Here is a 22115-nt window from a genome sequence, read left to right as displayed (position 1 = left end):
ATCGTCCGTCAAGTGCTTCAAGTCCTTGGTTAGTTTTGTTTGCAAAAACATTCAGTACCACCATTATGTTGTTGATTATAGTGGGATACTGAGATCATTTACTCAAGTAACAGTACCAATACGGCAATGTCAGTATACTACATTAAAAATATATAAGTCCTGCATGAAAAATTGTACTAAAGTAAAAGGAATCGCAGGATTCAGCAGCAAAGTAAAATGTTGGTAAAGTTGTAAAGTAAACTTGCAGGTCATTTGAACATTTATTTGAATTGAAACCATGTGGAAAAGTTTCAGGGGGAAAAAAAATCACCATTTGGTAGAAATGCAACTTATATATATACAACTTATAGACGTCTGAAATGTGACCCCGATTACAAACCTTTTGTAACGACACAAGCCAAAAAGTTTGGAAACCACTGCTTTAGTCTTTAACAATTTGTCGTATTTAAAAAGCTTGTTATATTATCCGTAGACTGGAATAAGGAATAGGAATAAGTCCTAAAACCTGAAAATAAGTTAGCATTTTTGCACTTCCAGTTCCCTTGTCTTTAAGTCAAGAGGTTTTTTGAATGATTAACGGTAAATGGTTAACACCAGCTTAAGAGATTTTCACTTTTTGCTCTACAACATATAATACCCCAGTAAATACCAGCCTTTGAATTATATTATATTAATTATTACTTGTATTATTTATATTATATTATAGTGTTTATAGTATCTTAAAACAGGTGGTTGCTAACAAGTGGCTAAATGAGACTACAGAAGTTGTCGGGGACATTAACATGGACACTTATCTACTCAATAGTCCGTCTTTACAAGCGGACTTTAGTTGCAAACTATTGTAACTCTAACCTTACAACTTGTAGATTGATCAGTTTATAGTTAAGTGTGTATAGTATAGCGTAGTAAGTCGCTGAGGATTGGTAACCGTAATGTAGTCTATTTATAGCCTAACCTTAGCTTTTTACTTCTGCCGATTTCATTTCAGATTTTAATATATCATAAAAGTGGTGTTCAATTGTGAAGATTATTCTGCTGAACAAAAAGTGCAAGTATGATAAACTTGTGTTTGATAAAGAGCTTATTTTTGGCAATAATCCAAAATCCAACTGGCTTTTTGTCAAGGGAACCAGAGTGTTGCTAACCTCCAGGTTAGCCTACAAAATAAGTCCTCCCTGCAGAACTCTGTTGGATAAAATCCTCATCTTAAAAGTAACTGTGAACTAAAACTGTCTAGTAAATGTTTTGCCTCTGAAATGTAGTGGAATGTAGGAATAAAGCAGCATATAAATACATATACTAATTTACTCTCCATCACTAACATTTCCTCAGAATGTTAATAAATAATATAATCATGTGGCATTATGTTTCCAACAAAACTTATTTAGTGTTGCAAATTAGTAGTGTCTAAACGTCATTTTTAGAAGACAGGATCATTTATTAAACACATTTCCCTATAATTTCCTCAGGGATACACGCTGTGGCACAAAATGGGGAAAAAATCCTCTCATGCACAGTAAATGCTGAGTTTACCAAAAGCAACAGCAGTTGCTTTGGAACATAGGAGAAGTGCGTAATTATCATGTTTAGTGATAGCTTCCATGGCTACGCGGACAAAGGAAACACAAACTTCAGCAAAAAACCCAATGAAATATATGCACACCACCTCACTGACTCCTTTTCATCAAATATGTGTTAAAGATTTCATCAAATAAAAGAATAGACCGAAGCAGAATCTCACAAGTGATCTTGAAATGACAAATGTGCGTTGGCCAGCATGCAACAGAGTGTGCTCCTGTTGGGTTATAAACTTGAAATATAAGACGGAGCTGCATAAAGTAAGTCAAATCTCATTGGAGTCCTTTTTCAGCCGGCAGTTTTTCTATTCATTTTTCTCTCTCATGTTTTTTCATACATAGAAGAGAGAGAGAGAGACGTTGAGGCAGAGACAGACATGAAGCCACAGTGCAGTTGTGTGGTTTACTCTGGTATTCTGCTGACATGGGATCCATTAGGAGGGTTTGGTGGGGGGGGTGGGGGTTAGTGGGGGTGGAGAATGCACAACAGGACTGGGAGAGAGAGTGAAAAAAAAGGAAAGCGTGCACGGGCCCTAAAAATCAGTGAGGGAAATCTAGCATAGTTGAAAGACTTTCGAGAAGGTTTTGAAGCTGAAGAGAAGAAAGAAGAAGACTGGGAGGAGCAAAGCCTTGAGAGATGGTTGAGATAGCTTCGAGGAAACAAAGGAGATGAGAGTAAGCAAAGATTGAAGCTGGAAGACAGGAAAGCACAAGGGAGAATGAAGAGCGATGAGGGTGTACAGTAGTTTACATGCAGGAAAAGAAAGAGAGATGAGAGGAGGCTCGGTGGGGGGCTGATTCACCTTACTTTGCAGTGGCGGAGAATCAAAGCCTCGTGGAGGAACCTATTAAAAAATGCAGAAGTGTGTGTTTAGTGTCACTGAAAAAATATTCAGGTGTGCACTTGCCTCAACCAAAATTACCTATGATGCGCACTCCTGACCTCATCTCGGTCTTCTAATATGCTTCCATCCACTTACATGAGTCACCTAATGTTGCAGACTGAGTCAGGATAGGTGCGTGTATTTCAACAGAGCTTATTCACGGAATGTCTCCTGCTAATGATAAGGCAGGGTGTCTGTGCACACACTCAGTGATCTTTCCTGTGGTGCCCAAATGATACCCTCCATCCCTGTCATCACTGGAGCCTCGCACGCCAACCAATGGGAGTGCCACTGTCAAGGAGATTGAAAACACCTGGAGGCTGGCATCATCCAACGGCGCATCAGTCACTCTTATTTACACGGAATCAAACATTGACAGATGAATGTTTGTAGCCACAGGGCTGCGGCAGTGTTTGTCATAGGGATTTGCGGAATAACACAGAGGGGATGGAGATATAGGATGACATTATTTTCCAGTGGGCTTTATGTTATTACAGATGCTTCTCAGGGATGCTCACTTTTCTAGGAAGATTTTCACATGCAAATGTCCACTCCCCCTGATCGTACCTCTGACCACAACATCAAACAGAATGAGCTATCATAGATAAGACCAGGCGAAGCATCCAATATCTTTTTCTTTTTTTTTGTGTATAATCACATTTTTCTCTCTTCCTTTGCATATCATTTCGAGGCCCCTGCTCTTCCCTCCCCCATACCTATCCATGAACTCTCCTCGTCAGAAAGACAAATTACCCAGTGGGCTGCTCTTTTAGCTGTGCTTTCTGTACAATAATCAATTTGAGGACGAGAGAAAGAGAAGGCTAGAGAAACGTGAAATTATTCATCAGGGTCTCTCAGTAGCAGTGCTACTCGAGGTGTGGGGGATGGTAGGGGCTACCTCGTCCTCCGTGAGATAATTAGGGAGAGGACCAAAAAGCAGAAATAAGGGAAAGACTGTAGGCCAGTGGCGAGGGGGAAAAAAAGACAGAGATGGAGAGTGGTAGGTGCAGAGATGTGGGGATCATTTGCTTCTCTGAGAGCAGTTTGTTGTTATATTTGGAAATCTTGAGATGTTTAGTGTGTTGTCCCAGCAACAGACAGATACACAGGAGAGGATGGAGGAAAGACAGCCGGGGCTGGTGACGAGTGAAGGGGAAGCACAGAGGACGAGGGAGGAGGAAGAGCTTTGAGGGGAGCATGACTCGGAGTTAGCTTCAGTTAAACTACTCAGGAGAAAAGGAGGAGAGCTCGAGGAGAGGAAAAATGAGCCCGGCTCTCTCTTGTGGCGGGTGTTTATTCAGAGACCTCTTGTTTCCTACCAATTAAAGGGGCTGGGGGACTGCTTCAGCACAATCCTCCCGGCCTCCCTCCCTCCTCTGCTCAATCTGTCTTCACGCTCTTCTTCCCCGTCTTCTGCAACGTTTGCTCCATCTGCAATTTTTGATCATATAAATATCTCACCATGCACATGTGTTTTTAACTCCTAAATTCCCCCATCTGACAGCGTCCCTCTATTTGACAGTCAGACACATAAATTTGACATCTAAAACACTTATCACTGCATCTGCTGAATAATCCCTTATGTGTTTATCTTGTTTTGATGACTTGTATTATCTACAACAGCCTGCAATTGCTCCGTTCTTATCTACACCCTTCTCTGCACTGCAGCAATGACCCGTTTTCCCCAGAGGGATCATTAAAGTTTCATCTTTCACCTCTCACTCATTTCTCTCTTCGGTCATTCCTTCCTGGTGCAGCTCGATCCAAACCAAACAAGCCTGTCGTTATACTCGATTTCTCTTCCCATTCCTACTTTAAATCACCAGTCTTTAGCGTCTCCATGACTTGAAGGCGGATAGGCGCCAAAGACTACTGTTTGTAGACTGTTTTGTATTGTAAAACAGTGCATTTGTCAAATTTGTGGATGAACGCTGTGTTTCTCCCAAGTTTATGGAAGACTTAGCTGGATAATATCATGTTAGACCATTGTTATTACCAACATTTTTGTACAAAATGTAGGACAAGCTGGAGCAGATGATAAATGACCAACACCCAAAATGATAAATGATAAAACTTGCTAAAGAAGTCCACTGGGAACTAACTACAACCATAAAATCTGTCATTGTGACAATGTTAGAATTAAAGTCATACTTTTGTTCATTAGAAATCACTTGCCTTTAATTAGAGAAATACATTGATCTAGTTAAGCTCTACTTTTCCATTGCATATAGCACATTAAGAGTCAGATTCGATCCATATTTACAAGGCCATTACATAAAATGGCAGTAAATTATGTTAAAACATATATGTATTACCTAGAAACCTGTTTTTTAACAAACATATACCATATTTTGAATGTCTTTTTTCTGTAGAAATTAAGGTTTTGCTTAATGATGAAATGTTTGAGATATATTGCAAATCTGTAATATACACAGAATAATACCATGAATTTTAGAGTAATAACATGCTTGTGAAATTACTGTATTTTTCCATGAATCTTACCAAAATGTTTTCTACACATGATGGCAATAAAAAATAAAGTTGGGTACGCTGCATCTAAACCTTATAATGTTATAATGTAGTTTTTCATATCTGAAACCCCACTGAACTTGATGGTATTTTGGTGTGTGTACATGTTCGCACCAAGCTCAGACTTTTTCTCCAGAAGCCTCCTTGGGGGGTGATAAATGATTGAGAATTGAGAATGCAACAGAATGCTTGAAAACCACAGTTGTTTCACACCCTCTGCTCTGGAGTGAGTAGTGGTGATGTGGTGCTGTGCTTACCACATCTACTTCACCCCGCCTGCACACATCGTTATCAGTATCAAACACCTGACATGCTGCACTAAATGGCTCGAAATCAGCCTATCATTCATCATTTTTCTTTTTTATGTCTGTGCCGCATCTCGTCACACATATCCATCAGTTGTGAGGAAATAATGTGTATAGTATAGAGTCAAATGCAGCCTCTATACACGCTTAAGAATCACGTGATTCTGCTATCTGTACCTGCACTGTCAGCGTCTTTCCCTGTCACGCGAATGCAATTTTCCCTGCTTGAATAAAAGCATTGTTGCGTTATGTTGTGTATCTCACTGCACAATATATGCCTGTCAATCAGCATAATATAGCTTGGAATATAATGCCATAGTCTCAGATATTTGTGTGAAAACAGCCCATGATTCTGTCTGCTATCTTGGTCTGATTTATATCATCCTTTTTTTTCCCCCCTGTCACACTGGAGAGTGTAACATACCTGCGCTGAGCCTCTTTCTCTCCTGGGCCCTGAACTGTCTCTCAGATTGATGACAGGGGAAGGACTAGGGCACCTCAGGGTACATTAAGATGCGGAATATAGCTGTAAATGTGAGTGTGCGTGCTGTGTGTGATTTGCGTGCACGTGTGCGTGTGTTTGTTAGGACCGAACTTTGCCTATTTTGGCAACCGCCTCGCCATAAAGCAAAAGAACTGCATCGCTGACGAGTCTTCTCTTCCAGTCTTGCGTTCGCTGTATCTCTTTGTTTCTTTGTGTCTGCATCTCTACTCCTACCCATGCTTGTACGTCTTTGTCTTGCTCACTTTTCTCTTTGTTGCAATACATTGCCCTCCCCACCAGCAGCTCTTCCTCATCCTCCTCCTCTCCATCGCTTCTCTTTGTGACCCGGGTGCACTCTTCCCTCGGAGCGTCTCTCCTGGGTTTTGCTCTTTATTATTTCTATCCTACCCACTCTGTCTTCTTTCAAAAACTAAGGCCAGGTAGGAATTAAGGTAGATACTCTAAACAAAGAGTAGCCCACTAAGCTTCAGATTTATGCTCCGTCTGCAGTGTGTAATTGCACATAGCCTGAAGTTTGCCCCCTCTTTGCTTTTTTGTGTACAGTTCATAGAAGGTGCTTATTTAGAACTCAGCCTAGCCCACGGAGATATTTCCAAACACCACTGCTAAGGTCATGCTGCTCAAACAAAGGTTTCCATGGGCGATATACTAGAATACATTTGTCTCAAGGTCTGTCTGCTGTCTGCTTCTTTTGTTTTGTCAAACAAAGCCCGCAAAGTCTTTCTCACCAACCTCGCTCCTTCAGGGGGATTCATTGGCCTTATTAGTGGAAAAATCTCAAAATGTGTTTTTTTGTCAGTGGAAAAAAAAAATTAATTGACACACTCGCACACACAATCACTTACATCCACGCTTCCCTCGGCTAACCATATTTTATCTACTCGTTAATGTTCCCAATTACTCCGTCAAACACTGCCAACGTTTTGCAGCATGGCACGCTTATTGAAATGGTAATGCAACCGTCTCAAAGTGAAAGTCTTTCATTCACTGGCTTCTAAGTGGATTTATTCATGACAATTTACTCTCCTCATGCAGGATTACACTAATGAGAGGGTTAAAGGGCGGTGTGTGTGTGGCTTTTCTCTGCTTTCATGCGAGGGGGACTCTTGCCCCGGAGAGAAAAGAGGCCACGTTTCGACTGCCTCCAGCTCTCTCCATTATTCACAAGAAGAGGACTTGATTTGGTTTTGTTGCGTTCTCATGCTCATTGCTGTGCACTTCCTGCTATTAAAAATGTTCAGGTGTCTGCTGTTGTTGTCAGAGTTTACGGTGGAAACAGCCTGTTTTTTTTTTTCTGAGATTCTGTCTGATTTGAATCACAAACCATCTTGATTGTCTCGACTGAGTCTGAATCGTTTCACACCTGGAGCAGACCTTTAATGTAATATGCTTGTGTGCCACAGGGCCAGATTGTGAGCCATCCCCATGCACGAGGTCAGGTCCCTCTGGGAAGGTATTGTTAGTACGGATCTCAGTATGTAGGTCATTGTGCTTTGAGTTCAACAATCCCCAGGTATTGCCTGTGCTCCCTTGCCATTTTAACCTGCTACTGTCAACGCCCTGTCATACACCTCTCTGTGTCCGAGTGTGTGTCGCTCATTAGTGTCATCCACCCAGCATTCTCAGTTGTTTGCTCCCTCACCTCTTATTATCACTCACACCAGAAGGAATTCCAGTTTTGTTTGGAATAATTAAAGGCTTGTTTCTGTGTGACTGGAGATTATGGTCATTTCACAATCATACTTTTTTAAAGCTTAGGGAAGGTAATTAAAGTAAATGACATTCTTAATGAGTTTAATTCACAACATACAGGCAGTAATGTTTACCTGAGGTGGTTGTATGACTTTATGGCAGTGGGCTGAAGTGAAGGCTACTTACAAAATAACAGGTGGCAAGAGCAGACACCACCCCCATTTATAAACATTTCATTTTGACTCAATCACACGATGCTTGCATCATCACAACAGTGAGAGAGCGGTAAGTCCTTGTAAATATACGACTGCATTGAAAATAGAAAACACAGCAACTTTATGCATCAAATAGACGTCATTTTGACAACACGTTTTAGAGAACTGCGTCCCTCCATATGCATCGTGTTCCCTGAGCAGACACTGAAAGCAATTGCAATGATTGAATGGACCAAGCTGCCATGTTGAGTCTGATTTACTTTGCTTTCATTTATTTTGTTAAACAGAAGCTTGATTTAATGAATCTGCAGAGCCTTTACAAAATTAATTGGAAAACATTCAAAAGTGGTTACCATGTCGTAGGGTTTGGGTGATTGAGTTTATTCAGTTGATGCTAGAGGAAATAATTTAACACAAATAGTATTTAGATCAACCATTTTCTTGATTATTTTTTTCTTTAGTGCAGAGTAAGGAGAGGAAAAACTCAACTTTAACACGCAACAATGAACTTCTAACTGCTTATGGAACAGCCTCGATTTAATTCCGATTCCTCCATTCGACCTACATAAGCCAACGAGACCATCAGCGGAAGATGTCTATTTCTGTATAGTTAATATAGTTATTTTTAACGCCCATCATTGGGTTGGATTCTGACTTATCCATGTCTGATAGCTCATAAAATTAAAACAATCTTTTATGGCAGGCATTACCTTCTCTTCAATCACGCTATTGCCTGATAGCTTTGCACCTACATGATGTGCTAATAACCAGCCTCTCTTTCCACGGTATAGCACAAAAACAAAGTTTACTTTGTTTCACAATTGTTATATTAGCTATTGATCCTGCATACCTACAAATATATACATTACCTCATTGTCAGGCATCCTGCAAACAGCTGGGCAGTCTTTGCACCTAAGTGTGAAGACCTGGAGGATTGTGGGGGACTTAGTTCAGTTTAAATCCCACAATGAACAATCTTAATCTGTGGATCCCAACACAGCTGCGTTGAGACTCTGTAAGACAATGTATTACTTAATATTCAAATAATTGTGGCAACAAATAGGTTACACATACACAGTAGTACACTCATCAACACAATAAACCCCCACATATAGAGGGACAATGTTATGGTAAGATTATAGTTTATACATAGAGCAGATTGGTTGAATACAATGTCAATTGGTTAATTGTTATTTATTATGAAATAATGAAAAAAAGAGATTTGGAATGGATTCGTGAAGTTTGATCAGGTGGTTGACATTTATCAATGGAAAAGGTTCCTCAAATCCAAACATAATCTGATCTGATCCATGTACTGTTCACTGTAGACAGTGTAAACATCATCCATGACACTGGGATTCTCTACAACAGGCAGCAACAATGTTGAACCAAGGTCATTAAACATGTTATACCACTCTTTCAATATAGCTTCTATTTACTTTCTTAAAAACTTGCACTGTGATGTACAGCAGGTGTGGCCAGTGTGATGTATTGTTTGGATCTCCAAAGGTAGAGCGCTCTAGCTTTATGTTGTCTGCTCCAGAGTAAATGAGCGTAAGTTATGTGTGGGAATGTTTTCTATAAAAACACTATGTATCCCATAAACAAAAGAACAAGTGTGTGTGTGTGTGTGTGTGTGTTTCTCTGAACATGTGTAACAACTTGTCGGCCTGTTTTTCCTCTCAAGCTCTCACAAAGCCCGAAGTTGATACAGCTCTCTACGGCTCATAAAGACGTCCACAGCACCGGTTCTTAAATCTTAAAAGCAAACACAATGTAATGTCTGTACAACTGTACTCACACCTTTTCTATTTGATTCTTAAATGATTCAATATTTGACATCGATTTTGTTTTATACTGTACTAGCAATGAGCTCCAGTGACTCTAAGTAGGGAAGCAAAGACTTACAGACATGGTAGTTGTGTCATTTTAGATGTCTTTTTGCCAATTTGTCCTCGCTGCATGCTCTCTGAACCCCCCTAAACCCCCCCATTGAACAGATGATCGTGTTTTGCTTTGTTGTCATGAGGCAAAACGAGAGAAATCAAGACTTTTCAGGCAACAACAGAAACTCAGTCAACCTTTTGCACTTTTCTGTGATTGACAATTTTCCTAACCTTATCAGAGCTGTTTCACCCAGCTCTTCTGCCACTTCACTAATTCTCCTAATCTGCTTCATGTCCGTCTGTCTCTCTGTATCTGCCCTCTCCTTATTCTCAGCCATGCTTTTCCTCTTTCTCTTCCTCCCATCTTCCTTTTTACAGAGGGATAGGATGATTGGAGGAGATTAAAATGGAGGTTACACAATCCTTTTAGCTGGTTTTAATGTCTGCCCCCTCACGAGTGATATGTTCTGCACGTACATCAACAGGATTAGAGTGTCAGAACATTCAAGAACTGATGAACCGGTGCATCCATCCTTACACGCACACTCAGACAGCATCGTTGCGCACATAAAACCCCTGTCAGAACGCAGTGCCTCTTAATAGGTTGTGTGTGTGTCCATTGCACAGGTAACATCATTTCTGTCAGACTTTCTTCTGACTTTAAAATCTGTTGTCATATTGTTTTAAAATAGTGGAAAACGGCATAATTTAACAGATTTAGTTAATGGGGTAATCTGAAAGCATGACTGTTGGTTGAAATTAAGACACAAAAAAAACAAACAAACAAAATAAACATAAAAAAGCAAAAGTTTACTGTGACTGTCAATTTTACATATTCAGTTTCGTGTACAGTTCCTGCAGAGTACGACTGCATATGTGAAATCGGTAGTATAAAGCTTTTGTGGCTCCAGAGGAAGCTGGATGTAATCTGATAAATTGCCTCCAGTGATGTCACTCAGGTGCTAAAGTGTATTGTGGGTAATGTTGGCACTAGGCTTTGAAAAGCTGTCCACTGGTCTAGCTTTTCATTCTTAATGCTGTTGGAAATATTTTATTCCAAGTACGCTTCTTCCTTCTTAGAAACCTGGCGCCTACATTATCAACAATGCATTTTAGCCACTTAGTGACATCAGTGTCGGCAAGTTATCGGATTACATACAGCTTCCTTGGGAGTCACACCAGGCTGAATAAAAAAAAAATTCACGTGTGCAATTGCACTCCCCAAGACCTGTAAACACACTTGTAAAAAATGTGTAAAATTGGTGGACTTCCCCTTTAAATGTGAAGAAGTTAGACAAAACAAAAAGTTGTGTGAAAGTGTAAAATTTGGCCCAAAAATATAACCGAGCGCTTCATCCCTGTAAGTGAGCCTCTATGTTGAGTTAATTGGCACGCCAAACCTAAGATAGATTAATGGCTCTGCATGCAAAAAAATCTGGTTGCCCTGGGACTTTTGTGAGTAATGATTTCTTTGCAGAAGATGAAATTCAAATAGGGGGAGCTCGGGGAGGACAGGCGAGGAATTTTTGTTTCCTTTATAAGCAGTGTGTGGTGTCTTCAGGATGCTAGTGTGTTGTTCCACAATTCTCACGTGGCGTAGTTATGAGACTGAGCTAATGCATGTATCCTAATTTGTATGTGAGACCATAAGACCTTCGTTTTTTATTGGATTTGCTTGGTTGCAGCTCATATTATGTTATTGGCTTTGGTATGTACTTGCAAAGGGGTGCAGGGCCCACTGGCCCTCCTGTGTGTGTCTGTCTGGCTTCTTTTTTTTTTTTTTTCGATCCATCTGACCAGCTATACAGTACATGAGCTGCACATATTGGTTTTTCTGTGGAGCAGCTGTTTCTCCTGCAGCTTTCTGTCTCTCCAGACTGCAGCTTTCTTAGAGCAGAGAGGAGAAGAAGAGGAAGAGGAGGTGGAGGAGGAGGAGAAAGGGGTAGCTGGGTCAAAGCAGAGTGAGAGGGGGTAGGGAGAGGTCACGAGATAGATTGTGAGAAAAGTCAAAGATTTCAAATCTGCTGGGGTTGGATGATTGCTGTATTTTTAAGGTTAGCTTTAGGTATTTATTATATTTTTTGAAGCCAGTGCTCTGGGATATTTTAGTCAAAGACGGCTGGTTTGTATTTGAGCTTAAATGGATGTTTTGAAGCACTAGGAAACATTAAGACTTCAGGACAGTGTAATAGATGCCAGTACTTATTTTAACTTATTACTACTTGCTCTTGGAATAAGTGCGGTTTCAGTCCAGGGTGCCATGGAACAGAGGAGGAACCATAATTCCAGTGTCCGCCTCTGTCTTTTTTTCCATTTCAGTATTTACATATCACTGCCACGGTCTGATGAAATAGAGTCACACTTTACCTACAATATGTAAGGAATAACAAGAGTATAGGCAGTCATTTGTAGAGAAATGGTCTACCTCTGGCTTTCTGTTTTTAAGCTCGATTTTCTAGGCAGCATTTCAATGAAAGTTTCATTTTTCTCCGCTCACTATTGAACCATTTCAAGGAATCCAGAGTGTATGAGATACTTGAATAAGTAAGTGATTAAATCATGCATGTATTCATTAATAATGGATAGGTTTCCAGTGGATTAAGACTGTTATGGTATTCAGTGAATACTTTTGAATACTGCTCAAATACTGTCCATTAAATGTCATTCAATCAGTGACTTTTTCTTTTAACTGTTTACGTTGTATTAAGTAAAAATCAAACAGCTGTGTTTTGCTTGTCATCGGACCGAACATTGAATACTGTGCTGGGCTTGTTTGGCTTTTAGCCATATCATTTTGAGCTTTTTGTAACCTATGATAGGCAGGATTACTGTATTTTTAACATATTTTTCCATTTTAGTGGGATTCTGTTTTGGCTAAAGGAATAGTTCAACATTTCGGGAAAACCCTAGAGTCTTGTCATCACCGTGAGGTTGCCAGGCAACCAGCGCAGACTCAGGAAAGTCACTGCTCCAGGCCAAGTAACAGTCGAGCACAAAACCTCCCCTTGAAACCCCTTTAAAATGTTATTTATACAGATTAAACAAACAAGATCTGGTGTGTTAATTATTGAGCTTTAGAGGTGCCGGTCGGTGGATTTCAGTTTCTCTTAGCTCTTTCCTCCCGTTGACTACTGTAAGCTAAACTAAGTGGCTGCTGGCTGTAGCTTCATATTTAGAAAAATTATATTTCCCAAAATGTTGAACTATTTGTTTCACCTAACCTCATTTCGGCTCCTTAATCATTTTGTTAGTAGGCTAATTAGCTCATTCATTAGTTATGTCTGTTGCTAAGCACACAAATCCTTCTTTACAATAATTTATTAAAGGTGCACTATGTAACTTTTAAAGGGCCTATAAACAAACAGAGACAGAGCTCTTGATACAAGGAAAGGGTTAACAGATCAAGTCTTAAACCTCCCTAATATCAGTTTTCACATTTTTGTGGGGTGATATCAAAAAGAGCCTATTGCCCGTCTAGAAGTCCTACAGTTCAAGAATATAGATAGAAAACAGTTACATAGTGCCCCTTTAAAATGTTTCAACCCAGGCTATTAAAGCAGAGGGAATCTACGAAAATCAAACTGACAACCTACTAAAATGATGCATTTTCCTGTACTTTTGTATATATGATGTTACTTTATCAATTGTGAAAACTGATAACATATTTGAAACCCTTTCTGCAAACAGAGAAAACATGTCTTCAGTTGTAGTCTGTTCTACTGGATCTTAATCTGTTGTTGAAAAGTCAGGGTTACGTGTCTTTCCATCTATTTTTCTCACTCAAAACACTGTATTTATTTCACAGTTGGCAGCTAATTATGCTTATCACACTCAGACGCTGCTGATTGTAAAAGTTTTTCACATATAAATCCTTGAGCCAGCAGTGACTTACACACTAGGGTATGTTTCCTAGCTTTTGTTTGTGTTCTATCTAAATATTCTGATAAATTACAAAGCAAATGAAAATATGAAACATATCAAACTAATGATGTGGAATTGCCAACGTTGTTCTACTCTCTTCTTTCTGCAGTCTGTCAGAAGTCTCTAAACGGGCATTTGGATAAGCTGATTGCTAATTGTGTTCCTCCACTATAATATGAGTCAGAAGCAGCAGCATGCACAGCTGTTGTTCTGCTTTTGGCAAATCTTAAAACTGATATTCAAACCATCATTGCTTTGCAGTAGTGTTGATGGTGACTTTGGGACATGCAGATGATTGCTGTGTAAAACTAGTTGCACAGCTGGACCTGCAGTATGTTAAAGCATTTTGAATGCAAAATGGAGTTACAAGGGAGGGTGAGTTTGGACTTCGGCGACCAAAGGTGCCTCTGGCTGTCACATGCAGTGATGTAGCGTGATAAGGTTACTGTTCGTGCCCCATCCCTCCCCTGTCTTGTGTTCCTTTTTGGTCCAGTTGGACTCTGCAGAGAGGATTATTGGAGCCTGGCTGCAGCAGGCCTTTCAAGCTCTGGCACAGGCTCCAGAGGACTAACAACAAGTCAGACACTGTCAGATCCAGGGTAGTGAGGCCAGGGGCTGATCCTTTGAAGTGGGCTATGAGATTCTCATCTGGAGGGATCAGATGGAGGGAGAAAAGAAAGACAGCGAGAGGTGTAAAGCTCCAGCTAAACAGGCGAGCCGAGCTGGCTTCAGAAGCTGTGGAAGTGGGTTTCATAGCCCACATACTATGAATGACTGCGACAACCTGTGAAACATTTGTAGCTTGTGAAATAAGCGTGATTTGCGAATAAAAAACTAGACATGGTAGCATGCAAAGCCATTAAATACAGATGCAGGAGTCTAAGAGAAGAAGAAAAAACAAGATGAAAGTAAAGTAAAAGCTTCAGTTGTTGAAGTTGACGGGGAGATACAGCAGAAATATTAATGATTCTGCAATCAAAGACATGCTGAGAGAAATGATGTCTGTGTTTTTATTGCAGAGGGAAGAAAGAGGGTTTAATTTGTGGTGATTGACCTCTGCATAATTTGTGAAAAGTCCCTGAAATCAGGGCTTATCCTTATTTTATTAATCAACTTTTAGCATTCAAAGAATGTATGCATCCATCAAATGGAGCCTGGTTCTAAAAACGCCAATGACTTAAGCGATTTAGGGTCAGACAGAGAGTACAGCTTGTTACTTGTACTTTTGTTTTTTGTATTTGTGTGTTTTTTATCTTGTGCCCCTGACTGCAAATCAAGATTCCCATCTGGGATAATAAAATGACTGAACTGAACTGAACTGAACTGTTGGGCTAAGGTTACAGATAAGCAGAAATTACATGAATTGTGCAGAGCAAGAAAAGGTATTCAAGGCTGTCGAGAGCTGTCTTAGCATAGTTTAGATTTTGAGAATCAGGGTGCTTACATTTGTGTATGCTTGCATGGTTTTTACTTGGGCATGCATAATTTCTTATTATGACTTAATAAGCAGATGCATTTTCCCCATCTGAGAGTATAAACAGTCAGTTTTACAAACACATGTTTCAGATTATTTGTGTGCTTACCCTGCACATGCACACTCACGAGAACATTCTTCATTAACCTTCGTAAGCTTCCTTTGCTTTTAACCCCTTATCTCTCTTTGACATATTTCTTAAACTATCTCCAACGCTATCACACAAAATAAATCTTTTTGAGGAAGGGGTTTGAGGAAGTAGTGCAGGCTTTCAGATCCTATGGAGACATTTGGACCTCACACGATAGTAAAAACAGATGTGTAACCTGATTGCTATTAGAGTTATGAGATAGTATCAGTCAATCAATCAGTGCACACACACACACACACACACACTGTACGTGCAGTCGCGATGGTCTCACTTTCTTCCTGTCTGAGGTAACCTCAACCATGTTTTTTTGTCCCACGAGGAATGCCTTTTATCATGTGACATGGTGGTGGTGTTGGTGGGGGGTGGCGGGTGGGGTGGGGTCATCAGACAGCTGTTTCCCATCAGCGCTCAGTCAACTGCAGTCAGCCAGTCGCAAACCCTGCTCGGAGGATCGCAGGGGCAGAGCAGCAGAGTGGAGCTCAAAGAAGTGCGGGGGCCAAAATGCCTCCAATTAGAAGGTCATCCCAATTTGTTCGCCCATATCCACGGGGCTCATCAGGCATCTCAGGCCGCCTTGTCCAGCGTTACGTACAAATCCGCAGCCAGAGGTGAACGGGTTGCCGCCATCTGGGAGTGATTACGCCTTTTTCCTCATTGTTTCCTGTCTTTTCACCCCAACCCAGCTCCACTGAGTTCTGCTGTTCTGCTCTCTCTGTGTTGGCTCAGCTCCCTTGGCTTGTTCAGGTTCTAAGCCCCCCATGTAATTTAAGACTGGGAATGCTTAACAGCAGTCACTCATGCACAGGCATCTACATTAGCACATGTTTTTCACCTCATCAGGGGCAGAAATTCACACAGTTATATAAAACAAAAGGTTGTTTTCAATCGTGATGCCCCCTTTTCTCTTACACATCCAGATTCCACTTTCTTTCTCACTGTAATCCTGCAGCGTAAAGCCCTGACATTATTCCAGTTGATTTTTGTTTTACACACAATGATTTGCAATTTAGAATTGCAGCTTATCAAAAAAAATCCGCAGTTTGGAGCTTGAGGCTGCACAGTCAAGACCTTTATACATATGGTCTATGGTGGAGACAGGAAGGAGCTGCCTGTGGCCACTAGAAATCACACTCTTCTGTTGGGCTTGTAGGAGTGGATGCGAGTTTGCTTTGTCTCCAGTTCAGCATCTGGTTGGTGGGCTCTCTCTCTCTCCCTCTCTCTGTACGCAGGCTACTGGTTGTGGAAAGATGATAAATTGCTGTGGTGGCTTTCTGCTGTCTGCTAGTGGAGCCGTCTGGATCTCACCTTTCCGCATTGCTCTGTAGCAGTGTATCTTCTTGTCTTACTGTCAGCCATTCAGACAAGCCGCTTTCTCAGCAGATTTTTTCAATAGACCTCGTCCCCATGCTCAAGTAAGGAAGTAACGTGGCAGATTGTGTCAGTTACATTGCTGTGCTGATTAACATGATTATATATATACATGATATAATGGATATCTTACAGCTCATCTCAATCAGAATCTTTAATAGTTTTGTATTTTTTTGTATGTTTTTAATTTTTTGTTCATTTTTAGTTTTTTGCTTTCATTTTAGTTTAATTTCAGCTCATTTCCAAAGTGATTTTGTTCCTCCAATGGTGACCCTTTATATTAAAGGTCATATTGATAACATTTTTATGTACAGTAGACAATTATTTTCTTAAAAATCAGACATCAGGGATCTCAGCGTTACGTACATGTTTACTTCAAGATACAAGTTTTCAACACATAACTTTGTGACCTAATGAGTTTTGTTTGTCGTTAGCACCTGCATTACATCTGACAAATTGTTGCAGACCTGGGATTTGTATTTACCACAGTGGTGTTGCACTGAGAAACTGTGGGGGGCGCCAAATCACACAAAAAGCCAATTTCCACAAAATGCTGCTTTAATGTAACAATAAACGTGCTTATGATGCAATTATTAATGCTTATATAGTTGTATTAATGTTAATAGGCACCTGAAAACGACTTACAAGGGCATTTGACCAATTAATTAACACATACTACACAGACTTAAATATAAATCATTACTGCTATTAGTTTGAATAATAGTGATGTTTTTTTTAATCATAATTTGGGGGGTATTTGTCAGGGGGGAGATTACAGGAGTTAAGATTAGGTGCTACAACGCAAACACAACCCTTGGTGAAGACATATGTATTTTCATTTTGTTTTGTCAGCACTCAATATTGTTTTATTAGTCTTGTTTGAAAAAACAACCTTAATCAACATAATGGCATTTTGGGCAGGAGTCGATGTGCTGCGCTTCAAATATGTGATGGACAGAGCTAGCAAACAACCCTTTATGATGCTGCCTTCAAATGGAACTTGTGAGGTTGTAATTTCGACATGTGAAGTCAAGTAAAAGAAAATGTCCTGCTGTTCAATTGGTTTAGGTCTTGTGTATAGTGTTGCTAGGTGACTGACAAGAAAACTAGTAGTGGCCTTGTTATTTACAAAAGTGGAGATCATTTTGTGTTTTGTGCATTTGATTGCCATTCTAGGAACAAGAAAAGAGGCAGACAACAGGAAAAAATAAAAAAGCTATTTTCCTGGTTTCTGACATTTAAAAAGAAATCAGCATACGGTTTGTCACATTACATTCCCACTTGTGAAAAACTGTTAATACCACATCAGTCAGTCACTGAAATGGAGGCTTCTTTTTGACACAATAAAAAAAAAAACCCACTTGAAGGCATGAGCAAATGTTCTGAATGTGGTGTCAAACCATGGCCAAACGTCATTAAATTCCACTCTAATGACTCTTCTGCTTTCCTGTGTGTTTTCTAGTTTTACGCGATGACTTCAGACAGAACCCAGTGGACGTGATGGTGGCAGTGGGCGAGCCAGCAGTGCTGGAGTGCCAACCGCCTCGTGGGCACCCTGAACCCACCATCTCCTGGAGGAAAGATGGCACCAACTTAGATGACAGAGATGAACGCATCACAGTAAGAGATGGCCACATGTACTCCTGACCTTAAAGGAATAGTTCACACACAATTCTATAATTGACAGAAACACTGATTACTGGTTGGTTCATTCACCTGATACTAAACATGCGCTATTGTATCACACATGCAAGTGCTTTGCAACACTTGGATTGTGCTTCAGAAGCTATTTAGTGTAAGTCTTTACACTAAATAGCTATTTAGTGGTATTTAGTTGGCCTTTTTAGACTTTTAGAGAACCAATTACCCCTCCCCTTGGGAATTTTAAAGTATAGAAAAGGAAACTTGTTAAGTCAGGATCACAAAATAACCTTGTGGTCATGAGATATACAGCTGCAACTAAGAATTATTTTCATTATCGATTAATCTACTAATCATTTTCACAATTAATCGATCAAACCTTTTGTCTATTGCTTCTTGTGTCAACAGTGGCCAACAGTCCAAAACCCAAAGAATCTTCATTTACAATAATTAATCACTAAGAAAAGCAGCAAATCTTTACATTTAGGTAGCTGGAACCGGCAAATGTTTAACATTTGTGTTTGTAAAATGACTGAAACTATCAGTCAGTCATCACAATAGGTGGCACATAATTTTCCTTGGATCGATTTATCAACTTATTGTTGTAGCTCTATTGAGAACACCAAATGATAACATCATATGTGCACATGTGTGATCCTGCACATAGATGAAACTGCCAGAAGAAAACTATTGCATGTGCAAAATATATTGCTTTTTAAAATGGCAAAAATACACAATTACAGAAAACATCAACAAGCTGGCATTAGTAGGTGTCAATATATGAGCCACAGCATGATATATGAAGTCATCATGTGGCATACAGTTCAGAGCAGTGAGTACCTTCTTGAGTTGAGTACCTTCAACTCAAGAAGTGTGTTGATTTGTTTATTTGAATGTCTGCATGCTCCCAGGGACACACAAGAGCAGATTCAAGCTCATGTTAGTGCGGAGTGACAGGTAGAGTCTCTCTGGGGAACTGTGATGGACAGAACAGCTATCTCTGATTTAAGGAGAGGCTCGGATCAGAGACAGGAGGGAGTCTCCTCTGAGGGAAATACAAAGGCTGATTTTTGCTTTGTACTTTCTGCGTGCCTGTCTTTGTCCTTTCTAATCATCTTTTTCTATATGGAAATATGTCTTTGCCATGAGAGTTCACTCAAAGACATCACTTACTGTACAAAGACCAAAGGAGTCCACCACAAGTTATTCATGGCTACTTGCCATTCCCCTTGTGGCCTGGTCATCATTTATTAATACTGATATGCAGATAAAGTTGTGAGTTAATTCTTAATAACAAATTTTTAGAAGACTCTCACACGGGAAAAGTGATTCATGGATTTTAATTTAAAAAGCAAAACCTTTTTATACAGTAAAATCCATGTAAATCACAGTATAACACACTATAAGCAGCTTCGGGATGTGTGTGCCTGTAGGGCATTTGAGGCTATGTGAAGAAGAAAGAGAACACACTGACACAGAGCAGAAAAACGAAAGCTGAGGTTTCAGTGTCCGAGATGGAGGATAGACAAACCACATTTGGATGTCTTAGCAATGGAACTGCTGCTAAAAACGAGGAGCGGTCAGTCCAGGAAATCAAAAAGCGCTTGGTCTGCTCTTTAATCAGCTGCTAAAGTTACTAGTGCAGCACTATTTACAGCAAACAGTGAAAAGTTGCAGAGCAGAAGCATAGCATTAGTCAATGGTGCTGGGAAGAGCAGGATCATCTTTGCAGTCCTCGAGGAATACTTTTTTGGCGTCATTACATTGCCAGAAAATTTGATATTGGTTCATTCAGAGACAGTTATTACTCAGCAGTCCAAGTGCAGACGGATGTCCGATGGATCTAAGACACAAATCTCTTTATCCAGGGTTCAGCTGAGTGACCTCAATCACCTGATATTAATATGGTTGTGCATTTATTGAAAATATCAGTGCTTACTCTATGGAATGGAAAACCACAGAATGGGAAAGATTATGAGCCAATAATAGATGGGCCCACTGACATTCAAGTAAATGGAAAAACAATCCTTCATGTCACAGGGTCCCTATCTCATATTTGCTGCTTTATTGTTTTAATTTTATGAACAACTATGAGTTCATTTTGTGCAGTTGTCTTATCTTTAATGTGCACCTTACTGCCATCATGGCTGCTGCACCTTCAACTTGCTTTTTACACCCTGTTTTTACACAGTACTTGTTGCCTCTATACATTTTTGATGTTATACAGTTTTATTGCTATTTATATTATGTTTACACTTATTTCCTTTGCACAATTCTTGTTCTGTTCTTGTTCTTGTTTTATAACGTATTGCTTACTCACTGCTGTATGCTCTGCTTTTTATTTTATTATTACTATTATTATTATTTTTTATACATCATATCTACTATTTCTGTGGTTCAGTCTCTTAGCCAGAATTTCACACAACATACACACATACATTTTTAAGATGTATTTGTTTTGGTCTAATAAAATAATGTAAAGATAAGGCTAGGCTATATGGCCCTTCAAAAATTAGTTAGTTCAGAAAATTACATGACTTTACTGTAATGCAGCCTTTAAAACCAGGAAAAGACAACCCTTATGCCATATCACAATATAATGATATCCAAAATCTAAGACAATATCTACACTCAACATAACGTTATAAAATGTATATAATGCCCATCTCTATGTAAAAATACTGCTGCTGTCTGCCAAGTGCAGCCTGTCTTTGCTGCTGAGGCTCCAACATTGATGTAAGATATCATTCATTGGTCATTCCAGTACGCAATCGTGCTATTATGCTTTTATATATATATATACATAGAACATTTTGCCTTGACTCAAATGTGAGTCCGCACATCCAAACCTAATCCATTAAATACTGACAGGAATGGCTGAATCTGCAATACCAGCTCCCAGATTCCCCCACTTGCTCCTTGTGATTACTGGTGGTTGGCATTGTCTATGCAAAGTACACACGACCACAAGTCATACCACAGTTTGTTAAATCTTCCTTTTAAAACCGCAACATTTGCAACAGATTTGGAATGTCAGCCGTACTTAGGCCAGTCTTGGTTGTTTTTTTTCTTATTTGGTGTACAGTGTGAACTGTTTGTGGTGGAAGGTTAGCCTGCAGGGGGATGACTAATAAATGAAAGGCTGTTGGTTTCGTCCCTGCAGCAGCAATTTAAAGATGTATTCCATCTGTACGCTGGGTGAGTGGATAGTGCTCGCCATGCCAGGTGCTGTGTGGCATGAATCCCTTGCCTGCTTCTGTAGGCAGCCTTGACCTCTGACCCCTGTTAAGAAATAACAGAAATGTGCTATTACAGGCTGTGTGTGTCTGTAGCAGGCATGTATGAATCACTTAGTGTGAGTGGGAAAAATAAAGCTGTCTTTAATCACAATATGGGGGGCTAAAAGTTTAATTGAAGTTGATGCCTGGGAGAAGGTTTCAGATGTCTGGGTGTAAGGAATGACCCGGTGTTTGTTGTTTTTTGAGGTTTTCAAATCAGCATTCCCGCTATAGTACACATACCAGAGCAGCAGTTCACATCATCTCACTGTTGCTCTGGGATCACCTCTAACACTGGGTAGCGGCAGACCGTCGGCGCAGTAGCTCACATTCAAACACTTTAAAGACCGCTATCTTGGTCTGTGGGGGCGTATGGTGGTGAGGTTATGAAAAGAGTGAAAACACTAAGGAGTGCATATATCTTCCGCCTCTTTGTTGTGTATGCGAGCCTGCTTGTGAGTGCGTGTGTGTGTGCAGATCAGTATAGAGACGGTAAAAAGTTTGGGAAAGGCAAAGTGGGCTGACTGAACATCTGAGGAAGGTCTCTACAAAGAGCCAGTGTCTTTGTTCCCAGGGTTCTGTGCTAATGTAGCACTAGATATGAATTATGTAATTTCATAATGGGTGACCTTCCGCGCAGCTTGAAAGGCAGCGCGAATTCTGTTCCTTAGATAAAGAGATGCATACAG

General features: G+C 40.1%; 1 protein-coding gene across 1 annotated transcript in view; it reads left to right on the top strand.

The window, feature by feature from the left end:
* The window catches only part of LOC141007250 (roundabout homolog 1-like), an 83200-nt gene that overhangs the window by 39708 nt on the left and 21377 nt on the right, over window positions 1-22115 (top strand). The window contains exon 3 of the mRNA XM_073479599.1: window positions 17970-18127. Coding sequence (XP_073335700.1) covers window positions 17970-18127 — 158 coding nt within the window. The remainder of the gene's footprint in view (window positions 1-17969; window positions 18128-22115) is intronic.

The sequence above is a fragment of the Pagrus major genome, chromosome 13 (assembly GCF_040436345.1).
Source record: "Pagrus major chromosome 13, Pma_NU_1.0".
In the NCBI taxonomy this organism is placed as follows: Eukaryota; Metazoa; Chordata; class Actinopteri; order Spariformes; family Sparidae; genus Pagrus; species Pagrus major.
Note: the sequence above shows the minus strand (reverse complement) of the source record. Positions and strands in the feature narration are given on the sequence as shown.